The sequence below is a fragment of the Colius striatus genome, chromosome Z (genome assembly GCF_028858725.1).
Source record: "Colius striatus isolate bColStr4 chromosome Z, bColStr4.1.hap1, whole genome shotgun sequence".
Classification (NCBI taxonomy): Eukaryota; Metazoa; Chordata; class Aves; order Coliiformes; family Coliidae; genus Colius; species Colius striatus.
The window spans coordinates 49944606-49957276 of record NC_084790.1 but is presented as its reverse complement, the minus strand read 5'-3'; the positions used below and the strand labels follow the sequence as shown (position 1 = coordinate 49957276).

At 44.5% G+C, this 12671-nt stretch overlaps 1 protein-coding gene across 3 annotated transcripts in view; it reads left to right on the top strand.

The window, feature by feature from the left end:
• The first annotated feature begins 1196 nt into the window (after positions 1–1196).
• The window catches only part of IQGAP2 (IQ motif containing GTPase activating protein 2), a 130927-nt gene continuing 119452 nt past the window's right edge, over positions 1197–12671 (top strand). For all 3 annotated transcript variants that reach the window (XM_062017741.1, XM_062017739.1, XM_062017742.1), the window contains exon 1: positions 1197–1257. In XM_062017741.1, the coding sequence (XP_061873725.1) occupies positions 1212–1257 (46 nt within the window). In that variant the 5' untranslated portion in view covers positions 1197–1211. The remainder of the gene's footprint in view (positions 1258–12671) is intronic.

The following is a 12671-nucleotide window of genomic DNA, read 5'->3' as shown; positions in this document are numbered from 1 at the left end:
AGAGAGCTACCTGGCACCTGGGTATGCATTAAATCTCAAGCATGCTCAGATGCATGGTGTGCCACGGGCTTAAAGATTGCCAGGAAGATACATTCCTGTCCAATAATACACCTTCATTTAAGAAATGCCTGACTTTGCCTATCTCCAGATGCATTTCAGATGTCACCTGCGAGCCTGTGACCACACAACATGACACTTAGACCCATGGATTTGTTGCTTTGCTGTCCGAAATCAAGCCTACTCTGAGGATACCAGGGATGCCCTCCTGGGAAGCTACAAACACAGGCACCTACCCTGCTCCCTGGCAAAATTCCTCAGTGTGGCACCAGCATGGACAGGCCTGCTTGTGCAGGGCAAAAGTTTTTCAAAAAAGCAAAACTCCAAGAGGTAGCCTTGGGCTTCCTTTTTCAACCTTCATCACACTGACAAAATGCAGGAAGAGAGGTATCTTGGCCTTTCACATTGTGCAATTGGAGGTTTTAATTTTTGTGTGTGTGTGGGTTTTTTTAGGTGCTTTTTCTTGTTTAGTGGGTCTCTTTTGTTTTAAATTTGTGGGGGAGAAGGGTTGGGTTTTTTCTTTTTTTTTAGGTGGGAAACTTTTTGTGGAGTCCCTTGCTTTGGGACTTTTCATGGGTTTTTTTGTTGTTGTTGTTTTGTTGAGACTCTGTGGATTTTTTCCCTTTGTTTGTTTTCAGATTTTCATGGGACTTTTTTTGTTTGTTTGTTTGTTTTGGGACTCTGTGCATTTTATTTTCTTTTTTTTCCCTTTTCTTTGGGGATTTTTCAAATTTTTTCTTTTTTTGTTTTTTTGGCACTCTGTGGGTTCTTTATATATTTATTTTTGCTTTTGTTTTTATTTGTTTTTATCATTTGGTCCTTCTTTTTCTACGTTTTGATTTTTTGGAATTTTTTTTTTGAGGGGGGAGACGTTCTTTTTGCTTTTTCTTTCGTTTTGTTGGTTTTTTTTTGTTTGTTTGTTTATTTTTCTTTCTCCCTTTGTTTTCCGCCGCTCTCTTTCCGTTCCCTACGCGGCCGTGCCCCTCGGCCGGCCGCGGCGCCCCCGGCCCCGCGCGGAGCCGCCCCGGGTGGCCCCGGCCCCGCGCGGGGCGGTGGCGGCGACGGCGGCAGCAAATCAGCGGAGCCCGGGCCGAGGATAAGAAGGGCGGGCGGCAGCGATTCCGCCCTCCCAGCAGCGGCAGCGGCGGGTCAGGATGTACCATGAGGAGCCGGCGCCCTTGCAGCGGCCCCGCTACGGCTGTGAGTGGGGACGGGGCCCGGGGCGGGCTATGGGCCTCTGCTCCCCCTGCCCTTCTTGCTCACCTCCCCTTCCCTTGCCGACTTTCTGGGTTTAGCACGAAAAGAGGGACTTGAGAGAAAAGAAACCTCCCACCACAGGCTCTCGGTGCAGCGCTCCCGCTTGTTGTAAGGTCCCTCGGAGCGAGCTCCGGATGAGTTTGGAACAGGTTTTCGTGCGGCTGTGTTTTGTTCCGAAACTTTCCTAGTGGAGTATAGCTGTAATTCCGCGTTGCAACCTCGGTACTTGGGTTTAGAGTTGGAGCTTCGGGTTTTAACGTTGTTAATTCGGTGTTATAGGTATCCCCGTGGCTCGTATCTTTATGGCTTGAGACAGAGTGTGACTGTAGCTTCGGGTTGTAACTTTCTAACCTTTGGATTATCACTTCGGAATTTCGGGTTATAAAATTGAAACTTTGCTTTTTTTCTTTTATAAGTGCGGCTTAGTACTTTGTAACTCTAAATAATAACCAGGGCAAGGCGAGAGGCAGTGCAAGTACCAGACATCTCTCTTCAGAGGTGTACGTACTTCCCAAACCTGCATTTAAGAAAAGCACTTTCCCTTCTTTTGCTGCAGGGTCTCTCAAGAGTGCTGTGCCGTGCTGGGGTCCCACACCAGGCGGTGCTTTCTCCCTGTTTCTGTGGGCAAAGTAGTGTGAGCCTTTGGCTTTGCCAAAGCTGTAAGAACTGCCTCTGATATTTCAGGCATTGCAAAGTGTGGGCATGCCAATTATTTGCAAAGCTGACAACAACCCTGGCATCCTGTGGTCTGAGGAGCAGTTTTGTTTAAAACCAGTTTTGAAATATCTTTCTTCAAAGACACACAAAAACTCTTGGCAGTGTCAGGAGTCACCTCATTTCCACCTAGGGCAGGCAGAAAAGATGGTGCTTGACACAGGGACCTTAAGCTTGGAGGATGTGGTACTTTACAGTGCATTTTCCTCTACTGATGCCTGCCAGTTGGGGCAGTCTTTGGAACCTGCCTGTAGGTTTCATTTTTCATTTGCACTGCCTTGTAGGCAGATGAGAGACTTTTGAAGGTGTACTCACGGTTGTCAGCACTGATAAGATTTGTCGGCACAGATAACATTTTTTCAGTGGTTGCTACAGATGTAAGGTGCATGCCCGTGGTAGCAGGTTAGCAAAGGGGAATATTTCACTCGTGAAGCCAGCCTTCCAGTCATCTGGGCTCACTGTGCCACTGCCTACGTTGCAACACAGTGTCCAGGCAGTACTGCATGGTGCTCCGGCCCCAGGCTGCCTCTTCGTCCACTTGCCTGACACACAGAAGCCTCAAATGTAGTGGTGTGTCCATTAGGCCCTCAGCACCAGGGGCTTTGCTGTGCAATTCTGGTCTGGTTGGTGCTAAAACATGCGAGTCTGTGCATGGTGGCATTTGCTAGTCTACCATAAAGTCCAACATAATCAAAGATACCGTTTTGACTTAGACTTTGACTTAAAGCAAAGGTGTCATCCTTTGTGCCTTGGTACCTGCCTGAGGGGGCTGAGGATGGCTTACCTTATTGCCAGAGCTACTCAGAGTATTTAAGAATTTCAGGTCCTATCTACTGTAGGGAAAGCACAATCACATTAAAGATGCTGAATATTGTTTTGAAGATGTGGTCTGCTCTCTCAGTATTAAAGCTTCACTATGATAGTTTAGAGCTTTTGATTTTTTGCTGACCAGGGAAACATTAATTTTTGAGCTGTAGTCACTTTTCTAGTGTTTGGTCTGCTGTCTCAGAGATGGAAGTAAATGAGAGCATCTCATTGACTTTTCTGATGCTGCCAGGTTGCTCAGGCTCCAGTGGCTGTTCTGCCTTTCCCTGACACACAGACTGTGGCTGCTGTGGCCTCCTTTTTTTTTAGGACTTTTTTTTTTTTTTTTTTTCTGTAGGAACCTTTGAGAAAATGTTGCTTTCAAGAAATTGGGCAAGGGCTTCTCAAATGTCATGCCAATGCCTATGTTTTTAAAAATACACCAGAGAACTCCATTGACAATGCAATACACTACAGAGTAAACTGTAGCCTTATCTGTAGTGATGTCACAAGTATGGGTGCATTTTTGTTTTTTTCAGCCTGTGGCTAAGAAATCAAAAATGCTTTATCTATTTTCCTCTCATTTTGAGATGAGGAGGGAAACAGCATATTAAAAAGCCCCATCCCCCACCTCTCCCCCCCCCAAAAAAAAAGGACAAAAGTCTTCCAAACTCATGAGAACTCATACCAACGTTATCTGAACTGTTATGAAGGACACCAGAAGTTGTAAGTTTCCTGTGTAACTAAAACTGCACTTTGATCACTGGCAAACTGTTCCCTATGTTGAACATCACATCTATGCTAGATATGCCAGAGGAGTTAATAAGTTGTTCAAGTTAGGCTATCAAATTGCTAAGACTCCTTGCTTTAGCAACTTCGTACTGTTATAAACATTTAACTTAACTTGGACTTTTGACTTCGGCTTCAAGCTCCTGGCAGAATTAGTATGGTGCACTGAGGAAGCAACGGTATTTTATTATGGTAATTCTCTGCTAGGAGATATGTGAAATAGTGAATAGTTATCAGTAGCTTTTCATAATTTGAGAGGAAGATATATGCAGATCTTGGCTGTAGTTTGTAGCCTGATGAATACCACTGGGAGGAAAAGGTGTCCCTAAGCATAAAGCTTTGTAGCACAAAGTTGAGTAACGGGGAAGTCATAGCCCTAACTTATAAACTAGCTTTGCATTGCAAGTTGTACTGATGTAGTGACTCAAGGACAAGCACCTTGAAATAGTTCTTAGAGCTGATCATTTTCATCTTTGAGTCAGGAAATAGTTGAATAAAACCAAACAAGAGGATTGCTTTCTGGGTGGATGCTAGTTCAGGATGCACACAGTTCATGGGAGAAATAGGAGCTTAGAGCAAAGTCTTAAGCATTTTGTCATTCTCTTAGGGCCAAAGCCTGTGGCTTCCTGGATCACTTACTGAAAGGTGCTTCCAACTCTGCATGCTGTCAATAGCTTAAAAGAGATGTGGGAAAGGTTTCTGCTGGTACTCCATTGAATCTTTCAGATATTCATGTCCAGCACCAACTCCAGTGAGATCATACAAGCACCAGGAAGCAGCTTATGCAGCAGAAACTGTGTTAACAGGCACACTGCAACTGAATTTATGTAGCTGTTTTCCAGCCTGGCCACAGCTGTTGCCTGGTTTATTTCTCAATCTCTGTGCAATCAGATGCAGAGGTTCACAGAACTGCAGGGAATTGGGGCTTGTATTACAACTGAAGGTAGGAGCCATTTTTACAACAAAAATATTTGCTGCTCATGATTTTGAGGGACAAACGTATAAATCTTGGATGTGCCTTGCAGATGAATTGTGAAGTTTTGAACACAGGCAGGTAACAAAGCATGCAGCAGTGTATAAGAATGCTTTTTTTCCCTAGCACTCTTAGGTCCTTTATAGTTCTCACTGAAAAAAGTGTGTGATGAAACAAGCACTTAAGTTTTTAAGAAATGTCTGAATGGCTTCGCCGTACTTCAAGGAATGTAATAAAGCCGTAGTGAGTGAGGCCAGCAGTGTCTGGATTTGCAGTGATTTCAGGCATTTCTATGCTCAGAGTAGCTCAATTAATGTGTGCCTCAGTTCCCTGTACACTCAGTGGCAGAGAAACTAGATGCCTCAGTCTCATCAAACCCATGTGTTGGAGACAAGCAGCTAAAGAAGCCTTCATCTGTACTGCTGAAGCCTGAAAGCCAACTTCACTAGCCATTGTCTGGCAAATGCAAGGGAAACCTGACTTTGATATACAGTGATGAGAGTGTTTCCTGTGCTGCTGGTACTGGCTCCCAGGACTGCTTCTCTTTGGCACTAGAAGACAGAATGTGAAACAAATAAGTAGCATGAAGCCTTATGAGGCAGAACTGCCCTGCCTGTATCCCCAGGCAGGGCAAACCTAAAGTGAAACACAGCCTACACCTCTGTGAAGCTGCACTTAGCTTCTTTCTTTTTCAGGATTTTTGAAAAGTGTTTAACTTTAGAACTATAAATTTGTCTGCATGTCTACTAAGTGCAGATAAACAAATGGCTATTTTTCAATTTAAGAGGGGAAAAAAATATATTTGTAAACATTCCATAGGATATTTCTGAGTGAAAACAGATGGATTTTTATTTTTTAATCTTAAAAATACCCTGTATCTTATACATATATTTTCTTTTAGGTGTATTCTTTCTTGTAGTACTATATTTTATGAAAACACTTTTCTTTTTTATTGATGGGTGTAATTTGGCAACCAAACATACTGTTTATCTCTTCCTTTCTTTTGTAGATTGCTAATAATTAATCTACTGAATGAGAACTTGAAAAGTTTAACTGCTTTGTTTAACCAAGTGCACATAATTCATTTGGTAGGAGTGGTTCTCTGTGTGCTTTTTGTACCAAGCAGGCTCATCTTCCCTGAAGTCTCTTGGTAAAGAAAGAACAGAGCTATGTTACAGCATGCTTTAAGATACTTGAATACTGTTGAAACAGGAAATACTAATTTTGTTCTGGAAATGGGATTTATAGCAGTGAGTATGCTAGATCAAGGCCAATGCTTGAGAGAGGGGATAGGAACTTTGCACCTCTTCTGTTAAGTGAAATTTCAGTTTAAATACTTGTAGTTCAAGACTCACTTTATACCGTTGCTGATTCAAGCTGACTATGATTTACCAGGAACAATCTTACATGTAGGCTGAGGGAAAAAAAAAAAGTCTGGCAGTTATAGGTGGGTCACATTTCAGTGGGGTGATAAGCAAGTGTGTTCTCCTGTGTTCCACTCCTTGCAGGAAATGATTAACCTGCTGTTTGCTTCACTTGTTCAGGTTGTTTTTGTGGTTTTTGGGAACAAGTATCCTTGAACTGCTGCTTGGAATGAAAGAACAGGTGCTGGAAAGGGCAGAAGTGGTGGTCACTCTGGCCTAGGGAGTACAACCAGGGAGGGCAGAGGCTGGGTGCCCCCCACCATGGGAAGGGGAAGAAAATGGGGAGGAGTGCAGGCATGTCGTTTGCTGATCGTGTAGGAGATGGGGCTGAAACCTATACAGCTCATTCATGGGTCAATACTTCCTGCACCTTGGTGCTTCTATTCACATTCAGAGAACAATGGTGTCTCCTTGATCTTGGTGCCAGCTGGGCTTTGAAGAAGGCTGCAGGACATACACAGCTGGGGGCAGAACCTGGCTAAGGAGCAGCTGATACAGGGAAAGTTTGTGCTGGTGGCCAACACCCTGCCCATGGCACTACTTCAGTTGTGTTTTGCCAGCTACTGTGACACCAGTCAAGGATACCATGGGCTGTGGTGCTGGTGGGGCAGGCAGTGCTGACTAAAGGACTCAGCAGAGTGTTGAGCTGGGCCACATGGCAGGAGAGGCAGGGAATGGGGCCATGGTCCTCTCAAAGAAGTGGAGAAAAAGGATGCACTAAGAACTTGCTCTGGTGGTCAATTTCAGTGTTAAATTAATGTTTTGTTCAAATGAGTGTGCACTAGAAAGAAGCACTTACCTGGAGGTATTATGTCAGTTTTTTGTTATCACTTATTGCCCAAATAAGAGGTTGGCCAGGTGTAAATCCTTCAGTAGCCAGATTCGAGGAACACCTTAGAGCTCTGACTCACAATTGCTGACAAACTTCTGCTAGTCCCAAAGGATTTGCTGCCTCAAGGTATGGTGCCTGTCCTACCTGCAGGCCAGAATCCAAAGCTGGCAGAAACTACTGTCTCCATCCCAGATCTTTCTCTTGGCTTGGGTGTATCATCCTAAGCAGTCTGTGCCTCCAGCTAGAATGAGGGATGAAGGATGTTGTCTCTGCCAGTCCTTCCCTTGTGGACTGTGACATGCCAATTTGGAAGTGTTGTAAAAGCTTTTGTGGCACGTAGCAAGGTATTTAAACCAATTCTTAACAGGCTAAAATGTCTGAAAGGAAATATGTAGATGTGCATCCTATCCATCCTCTACTGGCTATTTCTTCTGAAAATTAAGAGTATCCTCCTGCAATTTTTGCCAGGTTTGTAAAGCTGGTCTCTACACTGGTTATTTTGGCAAGATTAGAGTCTCTTAATTTCTAGGAGCACAGCACAGGTTAATCCTGAGACATTTGGGATGGCAAGTGTCTGCACCCTGCAGACAAATGTGCTTCATGAAGGCAACCACTCTTTCATAAGGTTCTAATGTCAAACCTGTAGAGATCATCTAGTCCAATCCCCCTGCTGAAGCAGCTACACTGTTTTGGGGATCAGGTGAGTACAGGGGATATCTGTGTCTAGTAGTCTGGTTGAAGTGATTAGAAACAAGGTAAAAAGCTTGAAAACTAAATGAAGACACAGATTTGCTTTGCCGAAAACATGATTCTCATTTCAGGGTAATAATCTTTCACAAGAGATGTTGCTGTTTTTAACTGGTGTTATTTACATTGGGATCCCAGCTCCCACCTAGCTGCAGATTGCTGCAACCGGTGAGGTTTCAGCGGCCTGAACTTGCTGAGGTCCCTTCAGCTGCTCTGTCAGGCTGCTGTGGACTTCCTCTTGCCAGCACCCCTATGATGGTGAGGAGACCTAATCTGTCAAGAAGCTAATCTCTCCTTGCATCGCTGGATTTGCAGCCACTTCAGCCTTTGCAGTGGCTGGTTGCAGATCTCCCAGCTGTGCCTGCTAGCCAGAAGCAGGGAGAAGTTTCTGGCCAGGTGGGACTGTAGCCAGAATTTAAATTTATTTAAATTGCTCTGGAACTGCACCCTGAAGCTGTGGCTTTGTATGTGTTTTCAGATGGCTCTGTTGGAGGAGGAAGCAACCTTGAGTCCTTCTACAGTATTGATTTTGGCTGGATTAGGTTACTGGTCTAGCTTGCAGCACAAACCTACAGGCAAATCTGCCAACATGATGTAGTAGCTGGAGCAGGGATGAGCTCAGGAGACTAGGGGAATGCAGGTCAAGTTCATTTAAGCTCTGTCCCTGCTGCACATAAAGATCTGGAAAGCATGTATGCTGTGGGGCAGCAGAATGTGCAGGTAGCAAACAAAACATGATCTGAGGCACATGAGAAGGAGCAGCGTGCATTGTCACCATGGTCTTCCCCTGCGGGGCTGCTTCTGCTCCCATGCTGCTGCTAGTCTGGTTTTCTGCCTGCCTGACAGGGCTGGGGCTTGCTCTTAGATCTCCTACTGCCAGGGCAGTTTTGAGTCATGGAAGTTGTTTTGAGGGAATTTTGTCAATAGCACCGTAGCTTCATAGATCTGTGTCAATGCAGCCATGGCAGTGTTTGGCAGGAGATACAATGGTAGTAAGAAAATTGAAGGAAGTTGTCTAAATATGAAACTACTTGAACAAGAAAGAAAAGCCAATGCTTTTTGTACATAAAGTAATATTTAAGATGCTTTTCCAACCCTTTTCTACTGGTAAAAGTACTCTTGACTTGCAGGGCCACAAAAACTGTAGGAATGAGATATGACTTATATATTATGTATTATATCTTATATAGAAAATATGTATATTATTATATATTATGTGTATATGCTGCTTATTTCTGAGGTTTTTAGGTCTTTTAACTGACTTACCCAGTCGATATCTATCTGGCCTCTGTTCAATGGTAAACACGTCTTAAATTCCATATGTTCTTAATACAGTATAGTGGAATAAATACCGCTTGGAGATGACCACATGGATATGCAGTGGTGTAACTGAAAAGGAACCTAAAGGAGTCCTGGGGAGAGCTGGAATTATGTTTAGATGAATCTGGGACAGAGCTTTTACTGAGGAAAAATAGTGATATGCTTCTATGAAATCGGCTCACAATAAATGGAATTTCACTACACCTTAACTCAGAAGTTGTTTTGAGTACTGCTTTTCAGACCACAGCAGAGCATAGATTTCTTCACTTTGATTTAGTGGAGGCTGGGAGATGAATCAGCCTTGGTTTGAAGCTTCATGGCAGCTGACCACTGAACATAGGTATACAGTTTACCTGCAAGAATTGGACATGACTGCTTGCCACTTAGAATTTGTCACCTCTAACTATGATAATAATGTTTAATAAATGGGTTAGAATGCTTTTGAAAATAGACAACTTATCACATGTAAAGCAAGCTCTTTGCTTGTGTTGCAATTTGTCTTCAAACTGATCACGAGAAGGTCACATGGCTTTGTTGAAAATTTCACTGATGTGAGCTATTTTAGAAAAGAATGAATCAAATTTCTTAGTATTGTGGGTAGTAACAGGCAAAACAAGGGCTGGTGTTTCCTATAACAGTGAACCATGGCAATAACGCTCAGTAGTTTCCCCTTTCTATTTGCCACACTTAAACATTTACAGAGCAGTTATTTTTTTTACAGAGGCTTTTGATAGAGAAGTGGATTTCAGTAACATTCATCTGTACCATTTTTCTGAAAACTGCAGTGAGAGAGTGCTGATTGGTAGGCTGCTTCTGTCCAGGCTGCAAACGCTGCCTCTTGACAGCCCTATGTGGACTCTGAGCAGTTGAGATTTTTTTTTTTTGGTCTCCTATGGCAGCAGCAGAATCTAGTCTTCACTAGCTTCTTGATATGCAAGTTTGTATATGTGACAGTTATTTCAGTTTAATTTGCTAAAGTTGTACAGACTTCCTTGGAACTTGACCACTTGCATGAAAACTGTTAGTAATTAAAGTCATTTAACTTGTACTCACTCTTGTTAGCCTTTAGTTCGTGGGCCAAGAGCAGCGGAAGTACTGCTGATGAACAACTTGTTGTGACACTAAGTCTCTGCAAAAATAGCTCCCGTATAGAACAGCAATGGCAGACTCACCTCAGCAAGATACTGGTGGTAGAGAAGCTGTTTTTTCCACATTGCTGTGCTCCCTGTAGCAGCTGTCTTATAATGAGGCCGACCATTAAGTGTAAGCTGGAAATGAGGGCAGTGTGTGTGAGGGACTCTTCCGTTCCACTCTCTCTTGCTCACCCTGTCCCTGTTGTTCTTGTCTTCCTTCTTTCTCACAGCCAAGAGTAGTCTCTCCTTAACCAGCTTCCAGGTAGCAGGGATTTCATAGAATCATAGGATGCTAGGGTTGGAAGAGACCTTTAGAGATCATCTAGTCCAATCCCTTACAGAAGCAGGTCCACCTAGATCAGGTCACATAGGAACATGTCCAGGCAGGTCTTGAAGACCTCCAAGGAAAGAGACTCCACACCCTCGCTGGGCAGCTTGTGCCAGGGCTCCCTCACCCTACCATATAAGTAGGTTTTACTTATATTTAAATGGTACTTTGGGTTCCAGTTTCATCCCATTACCCCTTGTCCTCTTGTGTTGTGGTTTGGCCCAGCTAGCACAGCAGCACCATGACAGTCTCTCGCTCAGTGCCCCCATTCACCTCCACCCTTGTTAGGATGGCAGAGGCCCCAGCAAAATGGGAGTAAAAAGATAAGCAAGGTTGTTGTGGATTGAGACAAGGGCAGGGAGGGCTCTCTGCCAATTATGGTTCTGGGCAAAACAGACTCCAGTACTCAACTTAGAGAGGAGAGTAGGAAAGTTTATTCTACAAGAAACAGAATGGAATAAAAGCAAACAGAGTAGGATGATGAGAAAATGACAACCAGCACTTTAAGATCTCCCTCCCCCATCCCTCCTTTCTTCCTGGGCCCAGCTCACTGCTCCTGATATCTCTACCTCCTCCTCCCCCTCCCAGCTGCTCAGGGGGGCAGGGAATGGGGGATGTGGTCAGTCTCTCACAGATGGGCTCTGCCGCTTCTGTCTTCTCAGATGAGGATGACTGTTGACATTCTTCCCCTGCTCCAACATGGGGTTCCTCCCCCAGGGACACAGTCCTTAACGAACTTCTTTGGTGTGGGTTGTTCCCAGCAGCTGCAGCTTCTGCTGATACAGGGTCCCTCACACGGGACACAGTCCTTGGGGAATATCTCAGGGATGGATTCTTCGCCACGGCTGCAGTTTCTGCAGTTACAGGGTCCCTCTCTCGGGACAAGGCCTCTTCTGGGCATAAGTTTAATGAGCTGCTTTGTCATGGGTTCCTCCCCACAGTTACAGCTGTGGATATTGGGTGCCCTCCTTGGGACACAGCCTGCTCTGGCCATAGTGATAAAGGGACATGGCCTCTTCCGCCCATAGTTTTGAAGCAAATCACTGCCCCTGGCTCAGGGTCTGCAGTGAAGTGGTTGGGTCCCCACCATGGGACACGGCCTCCTCCAGCCATAGTTACTGTCCCTGGCTTGGGGCCTTTAATGAAGTGAATCGCTGCCCCTGGTCTGGGGCCAGCTTTAGCAAAATGAGTCTCTGCCCCTGATGCGGGCTCTTTATCAAAATGAGTCTGTACCGCTGATGCGGGGTCTTTAAAGAAATGAAAATAAATCTCAGCCTCATCAGTTCTCTCCATAGAATGCAGGGGAGTCTCTGCTACAGCACACCTCCTCCTCTCTTTCATCACTGACCTTGGAATCCCCATGGTTGTTTCTCTCACTGTTCCTACTCCTTGCACCACCCCAACCACAAGAAAAAAAAGGACAGAAGAAGATGGAGGAAGAAACCTCCTCTTCTGGCTTCTTAAAAAGTGATGGTGGAGGCATGTAATTGCCTCAGCCCCAGAAGTGGATCTGGCTCAGAGCTGGGGAGAGTTGCGAGCAACTTCTTACAGAAGCCATCTTTACAGCCCCTTACCAGAAAAGGCTGTCATGTCAAACCATGACATCTTGCTAGCTTTACTGCAAGTGAATCTATAAATCATTGTTGTGGTCTCAGACTGTAATGCATGTGAACTTTTTGATACTTTCTTTTGAAGTAGAAATTGGACATTGTTCTGATTTAACCAAAAAACCTGTGCAGCACTTGCAAGGCATTGTCTTAATTGGCTCCTATTTAAATGGCTCTCAGTCTTTTGGATTTCTACAAAAAAATGACAGTGATTGAAAAGCTTCAAATTATGCTCTTTCTTGTGGACTTCAACTGGTTTGCCTTTTGGTGGAGCATCAGTAGCTCTTCTTGGTCATGCTTAGCTTCTTCAGTCCCTAGGGTCCCCCTTTGCCATGGTAAGCCTCATACTTTATTCTGGTTCTATGTGTTGGCTAAGAGGCCTCAAAACTTAATTACGGCCATCTTAGCTGCTGTTTGCAAAGCAGAGCATCTGAAATGGCAGAAGTAGGGGTGTAGTTAGAGATGTGAGTGTCTCTGAACAGATGAGAGGTGGACAAACTTGAATTTGGGTTTCTTGCTGTCACTTACGTGTTCAATCTGTGCCCTGCCCTTTCTCCCTATGGTCTCCAGCCCCTCTTTCCTGTTCTCCCACTCTGCTTCTGCAGTGGCTTTCTGCCTTGTGCTTGAACCACAAATGTTTATGGGTGGGGTTGTGGCCACTGTTGGTGTGACTACATATGAAAGTT